General features: G+C 42.0%; 1 protein-coding gene across 2 annotated transcripts in view; it reads right to left on the bottom strand.

The window, feature by feature from the left end:
* STK10 (serine/threonine kinase 10) overlaps positions 1–10,069 on the bottom strand; it is a 132,669-nt gene extending 122,600 nt beyond the window's left edge. Inside the window, exon 1 of one of the 2 annotated variants that reach the window (XM_069102366.1) lies at positions 9,484–10,069. In XM_069102366.1, the coding sequence (XP_068958467.1) occupies positions 9,484–9,639 (156 nt within the window). In that variant the 5' untranslated portion in view covers positions 9,640–10,069. The remainder of the gene's footprint in view (positions 1–9,483) is intronic. The other variant, XM_069102367.1, reaches the window with a different exon arrangement.
* Between the last annotated feature and the right edge of the window lie 2,228 nt (positions 10,070–12,297).

Genomic DNA, 12,297 nt, shown 5'->3' with positions numbered 1-12,297 from the left:
CATTCTTCTTAATACTCTCTCCCCCAACCCACCCCACCCCCAATCTGTACCAACCAACATACTGGCTTCCTTGATGTTTCCCAAGCACAACATTCCATCTCTGGCCTCCATGCCTCCCAAGCTGCTCCCCCCGCCCCCATGCCTGGAATGCTCTCCCTCCTCCCCTCTGCCTCTTAGCTTCTCTGGCTCCCTCCACCTCAGCTCAAATACCACCTTGTGCAGGAGGCCTTTCTTATTCCTTCCTACTTCCCCTTTCAGATTACCTCCCACCTATTCTATCTGGTCTGTACCTATTTATATAGTGTCTCCCCCTTCAGAACATGCCTTTCTCTAAATCTCCAGCCTGGTACCACAGTAAAGCATATAACTGCTTACTGACCAAATAAATGATTGACTCACTACCTCAGAGGCAGCAGGCTGCAGTGGAGAGATCATTGCATTTGGAGGCAGAGATCCTGAGACCAAATTCTGCCTCTGACACTAATTCCCTGTGTGACCTTGGGCAAATCACTTCATTTCTCTGGGCCTTGGTTTCCTCATCTGTAAAATAAGGTCACTGGCTGACTTCTGAGGTTCCTTCTGGGTCTGAATCTTTGTCCTAGGATCAATTTAGTATTCTTGTATAGACTACTGTCTTTGAACTGGGAACCAGAAATGAATTTTTGTTTGTTTTTTCTCTTATATAGAAAAGGGAGAGAGTAGATAATGGAGAAAAAGAAAAAGAGAAGAATATATAAAGACAAAGCAAAAAAAAAGAAGCAATTCATCTTGGAATAGAAACATGAAAGCAGAAATTCAGATGATGATGACTGACGAAACAATTCATATTTATAATTCTTTAAGGTCACAGGTAGCATGGGGTAGTGTAACAATTCTCAAAGTATATGATGTGATGGATCCCTGAGAGTCCCAAAGACCTTTTCAGGGTCTCTGTGAAATCAAAACTATTTTCACAATAAGTTTTGTTGTTATTGTTCAGCCATCAGTTGTGTTCAACACTTTGCGACCCAAAGGACCACTGCACACCAGGCCCTTCTGCCCTCCACTCTCTCCTGACGTCTGACTACATTCCTGTTCGTTGTTTTCATGACACTATCTATCCACCTCATCCTCTGTTATCCCCTTCTCCTTTTGCCTTCAATCTTTCCCAACGAGAGGATCTTTTCCAATGAGTCCTGTCTTGTCTTCTCGTTATGTGGCCAAAGTATTTAAGCTTCAGCTTCGGTATTCGACCTTCCAGTGAAGAGTCTGAATTAATGTCTTTAAGTGTTGATTGATTTGATCTCCTTGCTTTCCAAGAGACTCTCAAAAGTCTTTTCTAGAACCACCATTGGAAGGTGAATTCTGCAGTGCTCAGCTTTCCTTCTCATCCAGCTCTCACCATCATACCTTGCTACTGGAAAAACCATAGCTTTGACCATATGGATCTTTGTCAGCAAGGTGATATTTCTGTTTTTTAGTATGCGGTCCAGATCTGCCATAGCTTTCCTTCCAAGAAGCAAGTGTCTTTTAATTTCATCACTGTCTACAATGATGCCAAGAACATTTCATTTGGATGAAAGATCATCCAAAGATCTTTCAAAATAATACTAGGATGTTATTTGTCCTTTTCATTCTCATTCTCTCTCACACAAATATACAATGGAGGCTACGTGACTTATGAAAATATCATTCTGATGGCTAATGGAAGGTGTGCTTGGGTATTCCTGTATATTCTAGAATTTCATAAGGTAGTAGGTTTAAAGTATGAATACATCTGTTTTTAGAGATTAACTCAATAAATTCTCAGTACTTCTACTGTGCTCTTACTAGCTATCTCCAGTTATGCTCAAAATCTCTGTAACATTATCAAGCAAGAGATTGTTATTTTGAAATCCCAAAGTTTTCCTTGTGCTATGTGAAGACACAAGAAGGATACTTTGTCGTCTTATTTAGCAACATTTTCCAAATACGTTTCTAAATGTTTAAATTTTATCTAAAACTCATATTAGAGTTTAATGATATTTTATTCTAAAATAAAATTTACTTATGTTTTCCTTATATTTAATGATGGATCACTGACTTAAAAAAGATTAGAAGACTGCTTCTTCAACCCACAGACATGCAAAGATGCTAAAAAAAAAAGATGAAACTGACAGATTAGAGAATTCTCTGATTCACAGAAAGGAGAAATTTACTTCAAAGAAATGCAGCAAAATTGAAAATAAGAAATGATAATTGATAAAAGCTATCTTTCCTTCAGCTTTACAGATGTTAATAACCAATGAAGCAATATTTTCTAAATTACTAATACATGATTATAGTACAAAATTACGCATGGCTAAATGATCCATTCAAAGTACAAGATAGACCAGTGGTTTTTAATATAACAGTATGAAAAGTTCATTGACGAAGTTTCAGATTCCACATTCCAAGTTATCTTTAAGAAACTGCCACTTCTCCAGCTTTGGTATATCAAAGAAGAATAGCCACAATCATCAGAACATGCAACTAAAATATAGGATCCTCCCTTTTCCAACTACTTCTTTATGTGAGGCCTGATTTGTTTCATATGCTTCAACCACAACAACATATTGCAACAGATAGGAGATATGAGAACCAAGCTTTCTTCTAAGTCAGACATTAAAGAAATCTGCAAAAATATGTAAAACTGCCACTCTTCTCACTTAATTTTTATGAAAAAATGTTATGTTAAAAAGTAGTTGTTTTTTAATATTTTTAAATGATTAGTTTTAATTTCTAATATAGCAAATATTGATTGTTGCAAATCACAAAAACAAAAGCTCTTTGGAAGGGTCTTCAATGATTTTTAAGAGTGCAAAGGGGTCCTGAGACCAAAAAGGTTGATAACCACTACTATAATGAATAGAGACATCCTAGAAGAACTATGTATAAGTCATGACACATACTGGCAGTATGACCGTGATCAAAATCACTTATTTTCTCAGCACTCTAGGTTCTCAAAATGTAGTCTGGGAACCCCTTGGGGGTACCTGAGACTTGAGGAGTCCATGAGGTCAAAATTATTTTCATAACAATACTAAGTCATTTTAATTCTAATATGGTCAATATTGATAGGCACTGCCCACATAAGCAGAAGTTCTTGTGGAAGGGGGTGGGGAGATGGGAGGAATTCAATAATTTTTAAGAATGTAAAGATATCTAATAGTAGCCATAGAGGGAAGGGGAGTGAAGGGAAGAAAAAAAGGGGAAAAAAGAAATTTACAAGATAACTTGATTATATGTTTAGAAGGAATAGCAAGTTATACATAATAGATTTGCAGTTTCATGTGCTATCTTCTTTTTTCTACTATGTTATAGAAATGTTTGTTTTATTTCACAAATTGAAAATAAATAATTTTTTAGAAAGAGTGTAAAAGGGGTCCTGATTACAAATGTTTGAGGTCCCCTGCTCCTGGCAACTAAGATGCAAATAAGTTACAGAGAAGGTGCCAACCTACATTGGTAGAGTACGTCTCTCCTAGGGGAGCTCTGAAAAGCAATGAAGTCACAGGTACAGTCCTTATCCCTTTAAGGTTTATAAAAGCACTTTCTTCCCAACAACTGTAACATTGATCCAAGGCTTTCCCAATTTACAAATTGGTCCTCTCTCCATACCCCTGTACTCCCTCTTTGTTAGTACCTTCCCCTCTGAGATTACTTTCCATCTAGTCTATATTTATCTTGTATAGAACTATCTATTAACATACTGACTCCTCCAAAAGAACGTGAACTCCTTGAGGGCAGGAATTATTTTTGTCTTCCTTGGTATTCCCCATAGCACCATGCCCTGAGTTCAGGTCCAGATCCAGCTATATAACTTTAAATAAGTGCCTTTCCTTATAGGGGCATCAGATTCTATATCTTTACAATAAAGAGGTTAAACTAGATGATTTCTAAAGTCAATTCCAGCTCTAAAGTATATGAAGGAACTCTGAAAAAGAGAACTCCTAAAGAGAACAAAGAAAGAAGAATGGGACCCATAGGTTTAAAAATATCTATAGATATTCTTGTTACAGCAAATAATGGGAGACCAGCAGAGTTCCCATCAACTGGGGAATGGTTGAGCCAATTATGGCATATGAATATGATGTGACATCATTGTGCTATAAGAAATGATAAAAGGGAGGGTGTTTCAGAGACTTCTATGAACTGTTGTAGAGTGATCTATGCAGAACTAGGAGACAGATGAATTTATACAATAACAACTTTGAAAAACTTAAGAACTCTGATAAATGCAATGACAAATCTGGATTCCAGAAGACTAATGATGATGGAGGAGTGATAGATTTAAGTTTCAGAAGACACACATTTTTGGACATGGTCAATGTGGGACTTTTTTTGTTTGACTACATATTTGTTACAAAGGCAGGGGGAGTGGTGAGGGGGGTGCAGTGGATAGAGCACCAGGCCTAGGGTCAGGAAGACTCATCTTCCTAAGACTCATCTGGCCTTAGATACTTACTAGCTGTGGGACCCTGGGCAAGACACTTATTACTGTTTGCCTCAGTTTCCTCATCTGTAAAATAATCTGGAGAAGGAAATGGCAAACCACTCCAGAATCTTGGCCAGACATGACTAAAATGATTGAACAACAATAATATTTGGTAGAACAGTTTTTTTTTGAGGTTTTGTTTGTCTTTTTTACTTTAGAGGAAGATGGAAGGAAGAAGGGAGGGAGAAGAGAAGAGAGGAGAGGAGAGGAGAGGAGAGGAGAGGAGAGAATATTGAATCATTTTTTAAAATGCACAAAAAAGAAAAGAAGGCAGTTCAGAAAGAATCACAGACAGGCAGGACAACACTGGAAGTCACATGTTGAATTTATTATAAATTATAAAATAAAATGTGAACTCTACATAAGATAATGTATAAGCAGATGATGTTCATTTTATTTGGTGTTTGTTAGTTTTAAAAAAAATTTTTTGAGAAGAAAGAAGGCCTCAATTTCCGGAAAAATTACCTAGCCTACAATACCTCTCCTTATTTCTCCAGTTCCCTGGGCTATTTCGTCTAGTGACTGTGAAACTCCCCTGGAGCTCTGCAGCACTATGCCAGCAGCATCAGTATATCTGTGAGACCTGTAGAATAGTTAGATATTGCCCCAGCAACCAGGGGCCCCACCACCCAGCTTCCCTTGCCTACTTCCTTTGCTACCTCAGCAGATACCACCACTTCCTCTGCCACTGTGGCTACCCTACACCTCCTCCCTGCTGCAAGGTCCTGCTGGTGGGGCCCAGGGCAGAGCGGAGGGTTAGAGGTGGGGTGTGGTTATTGAATGAGTAGGAGTAAAAGTGCTCTAGGATTAGTTTAAGTGCTTCAGGCACAGAACAGGGCAGTCCAGAGGCAGGCAGGATCCCCAAGTTAACTGCTGGTAGTCCTTCCTTGACCACTCCTTGACAGATGCACAGCTTTCTTTTCTCCTTCCTCTATATGATTCTTTCTCCTCTTTCCCATATCTTTCTTCCATACCTTTCTACCATCTTCCATTTTCTTTCTTCCTTCTTTCCTTCCCTATGCCTCAGACCTCCATGGGACAATCAGAAGTACCCCTGGCATTTCTTAATTCTGTTGACGGAACTCAGCACCCTACCCTTGATCAGTAGGGTCCTTTGAACCAACATGCCATTAGTTACCCCGTGGGACTACATCATAGTGCACTGAGGGTGAGCAGCTGATACTAACAGTTCTGTTGTTTCTGGGATTACTAGGAAATCCCAGGGCAATGGAAAGAGTGCTGTGTCTTGTGTCAAATGTCCTTAGTTTGAATCCCAGCTCTGCCATTTATCACCTCTGTTACTTTCAGCAAGTTCCTTAGCCTCTCTGTGCCTCAATTGCCTTATCTGTAAAATGGAAGGGCACGTATTCTATGGCCCTTCCAACTCTGTATCTATGATCCCACTTTACTATAAAAGGAGATGTGACAGTGATGTCAAAGAAATAGCCTCCAATGGAGGCATGCAGCCACCCATGAGCCAGTCCCCAGCACAAGACCTGATCATGCAGGACAAACATTTACAGAGGCAGCACAGAGAGAATCCTTGTATCTCCCATTCCAGGACCATGGAGGCTATCAACTGAAAGAGCTTCCAAGTTTTATTCTCAGCCCAGAGTTTACTGGGGCATCTGGAGATTCAGATGGGGTGGGGGAGGGCAGGAGGGAAAAGGTAGATATTGAACTCTCTTCCAAATCAACTTGCCTTAGGTGATAGCTATTTCCCTGGTACAGACATGGACCTGGAGCAAACAGCTCAGTCCTCCAAGTGGAAAAGTCAGTTCTTCACACCCTACTGGAATTCTAAAGCCTTACCTTAACCAAGTACAATCTCCCAAAAAGCTCAAATAATCTTAATTTTTTAATTGTCAGGAGCCTATTTAAACAGTGTGGACTTCTGTTTGAAAAAATATATTTTGTTTAAAGGAAATAAGGTTACTGCCTTTGTACAGATCCTTTTTCCGGAGGGGGTAGGGGGTGGGGAAATGGCACATGAAAGTGAGAAGCCTCTAGTAGTCAGACATAAAAGGAAGTAGAAAAACATGCTTTAAAAATATTAGGCAGAAGAGAAGGGTAAAGGAAAAGGCTTCCTCTTTATTAGACAAAGAAGAAAAATGCTTATCAGATAACCCTGGAAAGGCAGGGGCTTTTAAAACTTTTATTTTTTTTAATCCTTGTTTTCAATAAGAGAGGTCAGCCACAATTTGACTCCTGGTGCTGCCATTACCACACTTCAGTAGGGAAGAATTCCTACTTAAGGATCACTTCAAAATGTTAGTTTGGCTCTGATCTACAGGATGTTGAAGGAAGTGGCAGCAGCCAGTGGAAAGCCACTAGAAGTTATCTTTAAGAGCTCCATGGAGGAGTTGTGAATTGCCCCCAAACTTAAAAAAGGGCATAAAACTCAGCTGCTCATATAAGCAACACGGAACATTGTGGGGTAAAAATAAAATTTAAAAAACACTAAATTTGGAACGAGAGGACTTGAGTTGGAGTCAAGGCTGTACACTTATGTAACCTATGTGACCCTATTCAAGTTACAACCTCCCTAGATCTCAATTTCCTCATCTGTGTTATAATGGATTTGGACTGCATCCCTTTTGGTTCAAAATCTATGACAATTTTCAGGAAGAGAGAAGAAAGACTGGAAATATACCTGCCATGCCTTGGCATGGATTTAATATGCATGTTAAGAAAACACAGAAATGGCTTTTTTTCCTCAAATATCTATTTATAACCATATTGAACACCATAGGGGGCTAGCCAAAAATACCTCTTATCTCTTTCAAAGGCTGGGTTTTTTGTTTGTTTGTTTTAAAGGGACTTGACATGTTATACTACTCCAGAGAAAAGAAATAGGGACAACAGTTAGAACCTACAGGAAAGCAGATCAATTTAAAAGACAAACTTCCTAAGGAATTTATCTATCCAGCAATGTACTGGGTTGCCTTCTAAGATAGAGAACTCTCACCGGAAGTGTGCAAAGAGATGCTGGAAGGCATTTGTTGAGAATGGTATAGAAGTGATTCCTAGGCAGAGTGGGAAGGTTGGACCAGATAACCTAGCTCTAAGATTTTAGGATTGCCTCGAAACAAACTATGCAAGATTGGATCAAGGCAGGACTAAGCAAGCATGGCAAGAGACAAGTCATCTCCAAATGTCAGACACATCCAGGGTCAATCTCCCACTTAGAGGAAGTAACCACATGAGGAGTATTTTTTAAATACTAGGCAGCAGCCTAAAGGAGTCATGTGATGCTAGAGTTTAAAAAATGAGCAGGATACTCAGACGGAAGAAGGTCTGACCATGTGACTCCTCTGCTCAATAAATTCTCATGGCTCCCTGTTGCCTCAAGAATCAAGCACAGACTCCTCTGCTTGACATTACAACCTGGTTCCAATACACCTTGCCAATCATATTATACATTACTTTCCTTCATATGCACTATGGTCAAACCAGATTGGTCTTGATCTTCCTCACATATGCAACATTCCATAGCCTGTCTTCGTGTCTTTGCACAGGCTGACCCCCATGCCTGGGAAGATGTCCTTTTTTTCTGTTTCTTAGAATTCCTAGTTTCTTTCAGAGCTCTGCTCAAGTACCACCTTCTACATGAAGCCTTTCCTGAACCCCAAAGCTTTAGTGTTTCCCCTTCCAGAAGATATTAGTATTAGTATCTAGTATTAATTTCACAATTCTATATGTACATCTCCAATAGGATGTAATCCTCCAAGAAAATGTAAGCTCCTTGAGGGCAAGAATTGTTATATTCTTGTCTTTGCATCCTCAACTCCATTAAGGGTGACTGGCCTAGCAGACAGCAGGGGAATGTAACTGACCTACCTAGAAATGACTACAGAACAGGGGAACACTTGAGTAAGGAGAAAAGCGACAACAGTCAATTCTAGACCATCTACACTGGTGTAAGCACAGAGGACCTGAAGTAATGAATTACTTCTTTGTCTCATTTTTCCTCTCAACTCCAACTGCTTTGAAACGAGAAAGGACAGTGTACCCACCATGCAGAGAGTAGACTATAAATGGATTCTGAATATCAGCTGATGACTCAGATCATTATCTCAAAACTCATCATTTCGGTTTTCTGGTTCAAGGGGAAGGCCTAGGACAAGACCACTCAGAATTCCAGTATCTTCTTCGAAAACCCATAAGTTATTACAAGTAGCTGAAATTTCAACGGATGATGTGATCTCAGGTTAGTTACTGGGTAAGAAATTAAGGTAAGCCTTATTCTTCTTAACTGTAAAGTGAAGGAGATATCTGTGCATTGAAGTCAGCTAAGCTGAGTCAACTAAGTAGTCTCAAAAGTCCTCAGATTCAAGAGTCTGTTTTATTCTGAGAGGGGGAAAAGTCCAAGGGATTATGATTAGGACAAGGCCAATTCATCACCTGGGACCAACCTAGAACCCAGATCATATTCTGCAAACAACCTTCTCTGTCACAATAGCAGCTCTAAACTTCCTGTACCCTGTTTTCTTTCACCTTGATTTTAGAACTAACACTTGGAACCTTATTTCTTTCGTTCCCCACCCCCTCTGAGGGGGTCCAAAAACAACAGTTTGGACTGAGATCCAAAATACAGTTGGGGTGGTGGGGGTTGGGACTGGAGGGCACTTTCCAGGGCGGCCGCGTCCCTTCAAGCCGCTTTTTCTGAGTCTTCCCCCACCCCTCTTAAGACTATTCCAAGGTAGCTGGAGCAGGGAAGGATCCGCGGCTAAAGCCAGAAGCCCACCCCCGGGAATGGCCCTGAACTACTTTGGCATCGCCTTGCCTCCCCATGCACAGTTAGCTCAGCAAACCCTCTTTCGGAGCTGCCCCCCCAGACCTTGCGACAGTCCCCGCGCCCTGGCCCTGGCTGTTAGGGCTGTGCGCACCTTCCGCCCTGGCGAGGAGACTTCCAGGACCCCATAACTCGGATGCCGGTGGTATCCCCCAGGTGCCCAACACCCCCTTTCCCAGCCTCCCGCACCCACCTTGTAAACTTTACCGAAGGCTCCATCGCCCAGCTCCCCGACGATCTCCCACACTTCGTTTGGGTCTAGATCCCGACGGACGTGCTCATATTCCCGGGATTTTCTCTTCTCGAAAGTGGACAGCCTTAGGATACGGCGGAAGTTGGCAAAAGCCATGGCTCGGCTGCGAACAGGCTGGCTGGGGGGCGCCTAGACGCCGCTAGGGGCTAAGCGAGGTGGCTCTGGCCCCCGGCTCCGCAGGGCGGTGCCAGCCTCCGCACCCCGGCGGCGAGCGCAGACTGAGGAAGGACAGTGGAGGTGGTGCGCCTCAAGCCTCCCGCGATCGCGCCCCTCTCTTCTACGCGCGGACCCACGGCAAGTGCGGCGCCGGAGAGCTCTAGGGCTGGGGCTGGGGCTCCGAGCACCCGGAACACAGCAGGCAGTGGGGAGTAAGTAGCCTTGGCCCCGGCAAGTGGACTCCAAGACGCGGCGATTTCGTCTCCGAATCCAGAGGTACAGCTGCGGAACGCTCCCCGTCCCCGAGCTTCCACACCGGCATCAAGCCCGGCACGCCTCCAAAGCCAGGCTCCAGAGAGGGGGGCTGGAAGACTCCTAACCCGAATCCCGGAGCCCGCGACTCCACCTGCAGGGAGGCCAGCTGCGCCACGCCAGCTTCCCATTGGCTGCAGGACTCAGTCAACCCCGCCCCCTCGCCGCAGGGCCCTCTGGACACTGTAGTCAGCCGATGCTCTCCCCTAAAGGGGCCAGTTGGTCACCGGAGCATCGCTGCAAGCGGCAAGTCCAACTCTAATTCATTCTATGGGTGAGGAAACGAAGACCCCGAGAAGTGAAGAAACTACACAGCCCGGAATAGCTGGAAACTGTTCTGTTCCTTTGAAAAGTGAGCTCTTGCCGCAGGGCGCAAAGAGGACTTGGAGGTCATCTGGACAAAGTCCCGCCAACCCTTCGTATTTTCAAATGGAGTAAAATGGATTATTGTAATAGACCGGTGGAATGAAATTTCCGAGGGCATGAGTGGAAGAAGGGAGGGGTGATGTTAGGGGAAGCTTAGAACAGCGACCTTCTACGGAGATTAAAATGGTTCATTAGTCTGTAAAAAGCCCCTACCTCCCCTCCCATCCAACATCCGCCTGGAAGGTTAGACATCACTAGTCCAACCCCCTTCATTTTACAAAGAAGGAAACTGAAGCAGTCACTGGTAACTCCTAGTGCAAATTTTGTGTTTTTTAATTAAAATCACTTATGAAGTGTTTATTAACGGCCAAGCGGTGTAGAAATACAAAAGCATACAAAACCAAGACTGTCCCCGTTTTGTTCAGACTAATAATTTCATCTTTGTAGGGAACTCTCATGCAGGAAACTCCTATCAATGCAAAAAGCAACGTCTGCAATTTATAGTTGCCGGAGGCACTGAGCTTAAGCAAATTTATCTAGCGTCTCTCAGCCAGAGGTAAGACCTGAATAGTCCTTCCTGATTCTGAGGCCAGTTCTCTACCGCTATCATCTGCAAGCAACCTCTTAGTTACAACAGTAGCCCAGAAATACTTCCAAGTTCCTTTATTCCATTTCATGTATATAGCTACCATTCATCCACCCTGAGATTGATTCTCATCACTATGTAATTCATTCTCATTCTTTTATTCTCTCTCTCTCCACCCCCCACTACCCCCCCCGCTTCTTTTCTCTCTCGTCTTCGGAAGCTGAGAGCAAGCACCCTTCCATGATTAAGGATCATTCTACTAATTGTCTACATCTGACTCCATTCCAAAGTTAACTGGAACTAAGGTAACTAAATGTATATTTTAGAACCTCAAATGGCTACTATTCTCCAAGCCATAGGTCACCTAAAAATGTTGCACAAATGGCTAGGAATTTGGTGGTAACTGCCCTTCCCTGTTGTCATAATAACAGCAACTACAAGCATCAACAAATTTCTCAGTGTTTCTATATTGCCCCCTTACGATAGTATCCTCAATTCCAAGTCTGTACCTTTTTTACAGTCTCTTGAAATCCAATCCAAAGTGTATCTAAGATAAACTAAAAGAGTCCTTTCTCATGCTGGCCAGTATTTTTCATATATGTAGGATTCTGAAAGGTTTATTGAATTCTTACATGAGATTTCAAACAGGTTCCATCATCTTTGGATAGTGGAAGCACAGGAATAAGAATCAACTCACCAAAGGACCCACATGTACACACATATTTTTAGCAGCCCTTTTTGTGGTGGCAAAGAATTGGAAATCGAGGGGATGCCCATCAGATGGGGAATGGCTGAACAAGTTGTGGGATATGAATGTAATGGAATATTATTGTGTTATAAGAAATAATGAGCAGTCAGATTTCAGAAAAACCTGGAAAGACTTAAATGAACTGATGCTGAGTGAAGTGAGCAGAACTAGGAGAACACTAGACACAGTAACAGCAACACTGTGTGTGCCATGATCAACTATGATAAACAGCTCTTCTCAGCAGTGCAATGATCTACCAATTCAAAAAGACATTCATGATGAAAAATGCCCTTCACATTCAGAGAAAGAACTATGGAATCTGAACGCAGATTGAAGAATACTAATTTCACGTTTTGTTGTTTTTTCTCTCTCTTGGTTTTTTTCCTTTTGTTTAGATTCTGCTTTCACAATGATGTGGAAATACATTTAATATGATTGTATATGTATAAAGTATATCAGATTGCTTGCTCTCTTGGAGAGGGGGAAGGGGGAAAGGGAACTCAAAATCCCATAAAAGTAAATGTTGAAAACTTTCTTTACATGTAATGGAAAAAATAAAATACTATTACAATTAAAAAGTGAATGC

The sequence above is a fragment of the Petaurus breviceps genome, unplaced genomic scaffold (genome assembly GCF_028583685.1).
Source record: "Petaurus breviceps papuanus isolate PSGF00001 unplaced genomic scaffold, PetGlider_PUasm1.0 551, whole genome shotgun sequence".
NCBI lineage: Eukaryota > Metazoa > Chordata > Mammalia > Diprotodontia > Petauridae > Petaurus > Petaurus breviceps.
This window is presented reverse-complemented; position numbering and strand designations above follow the sequence as displayed.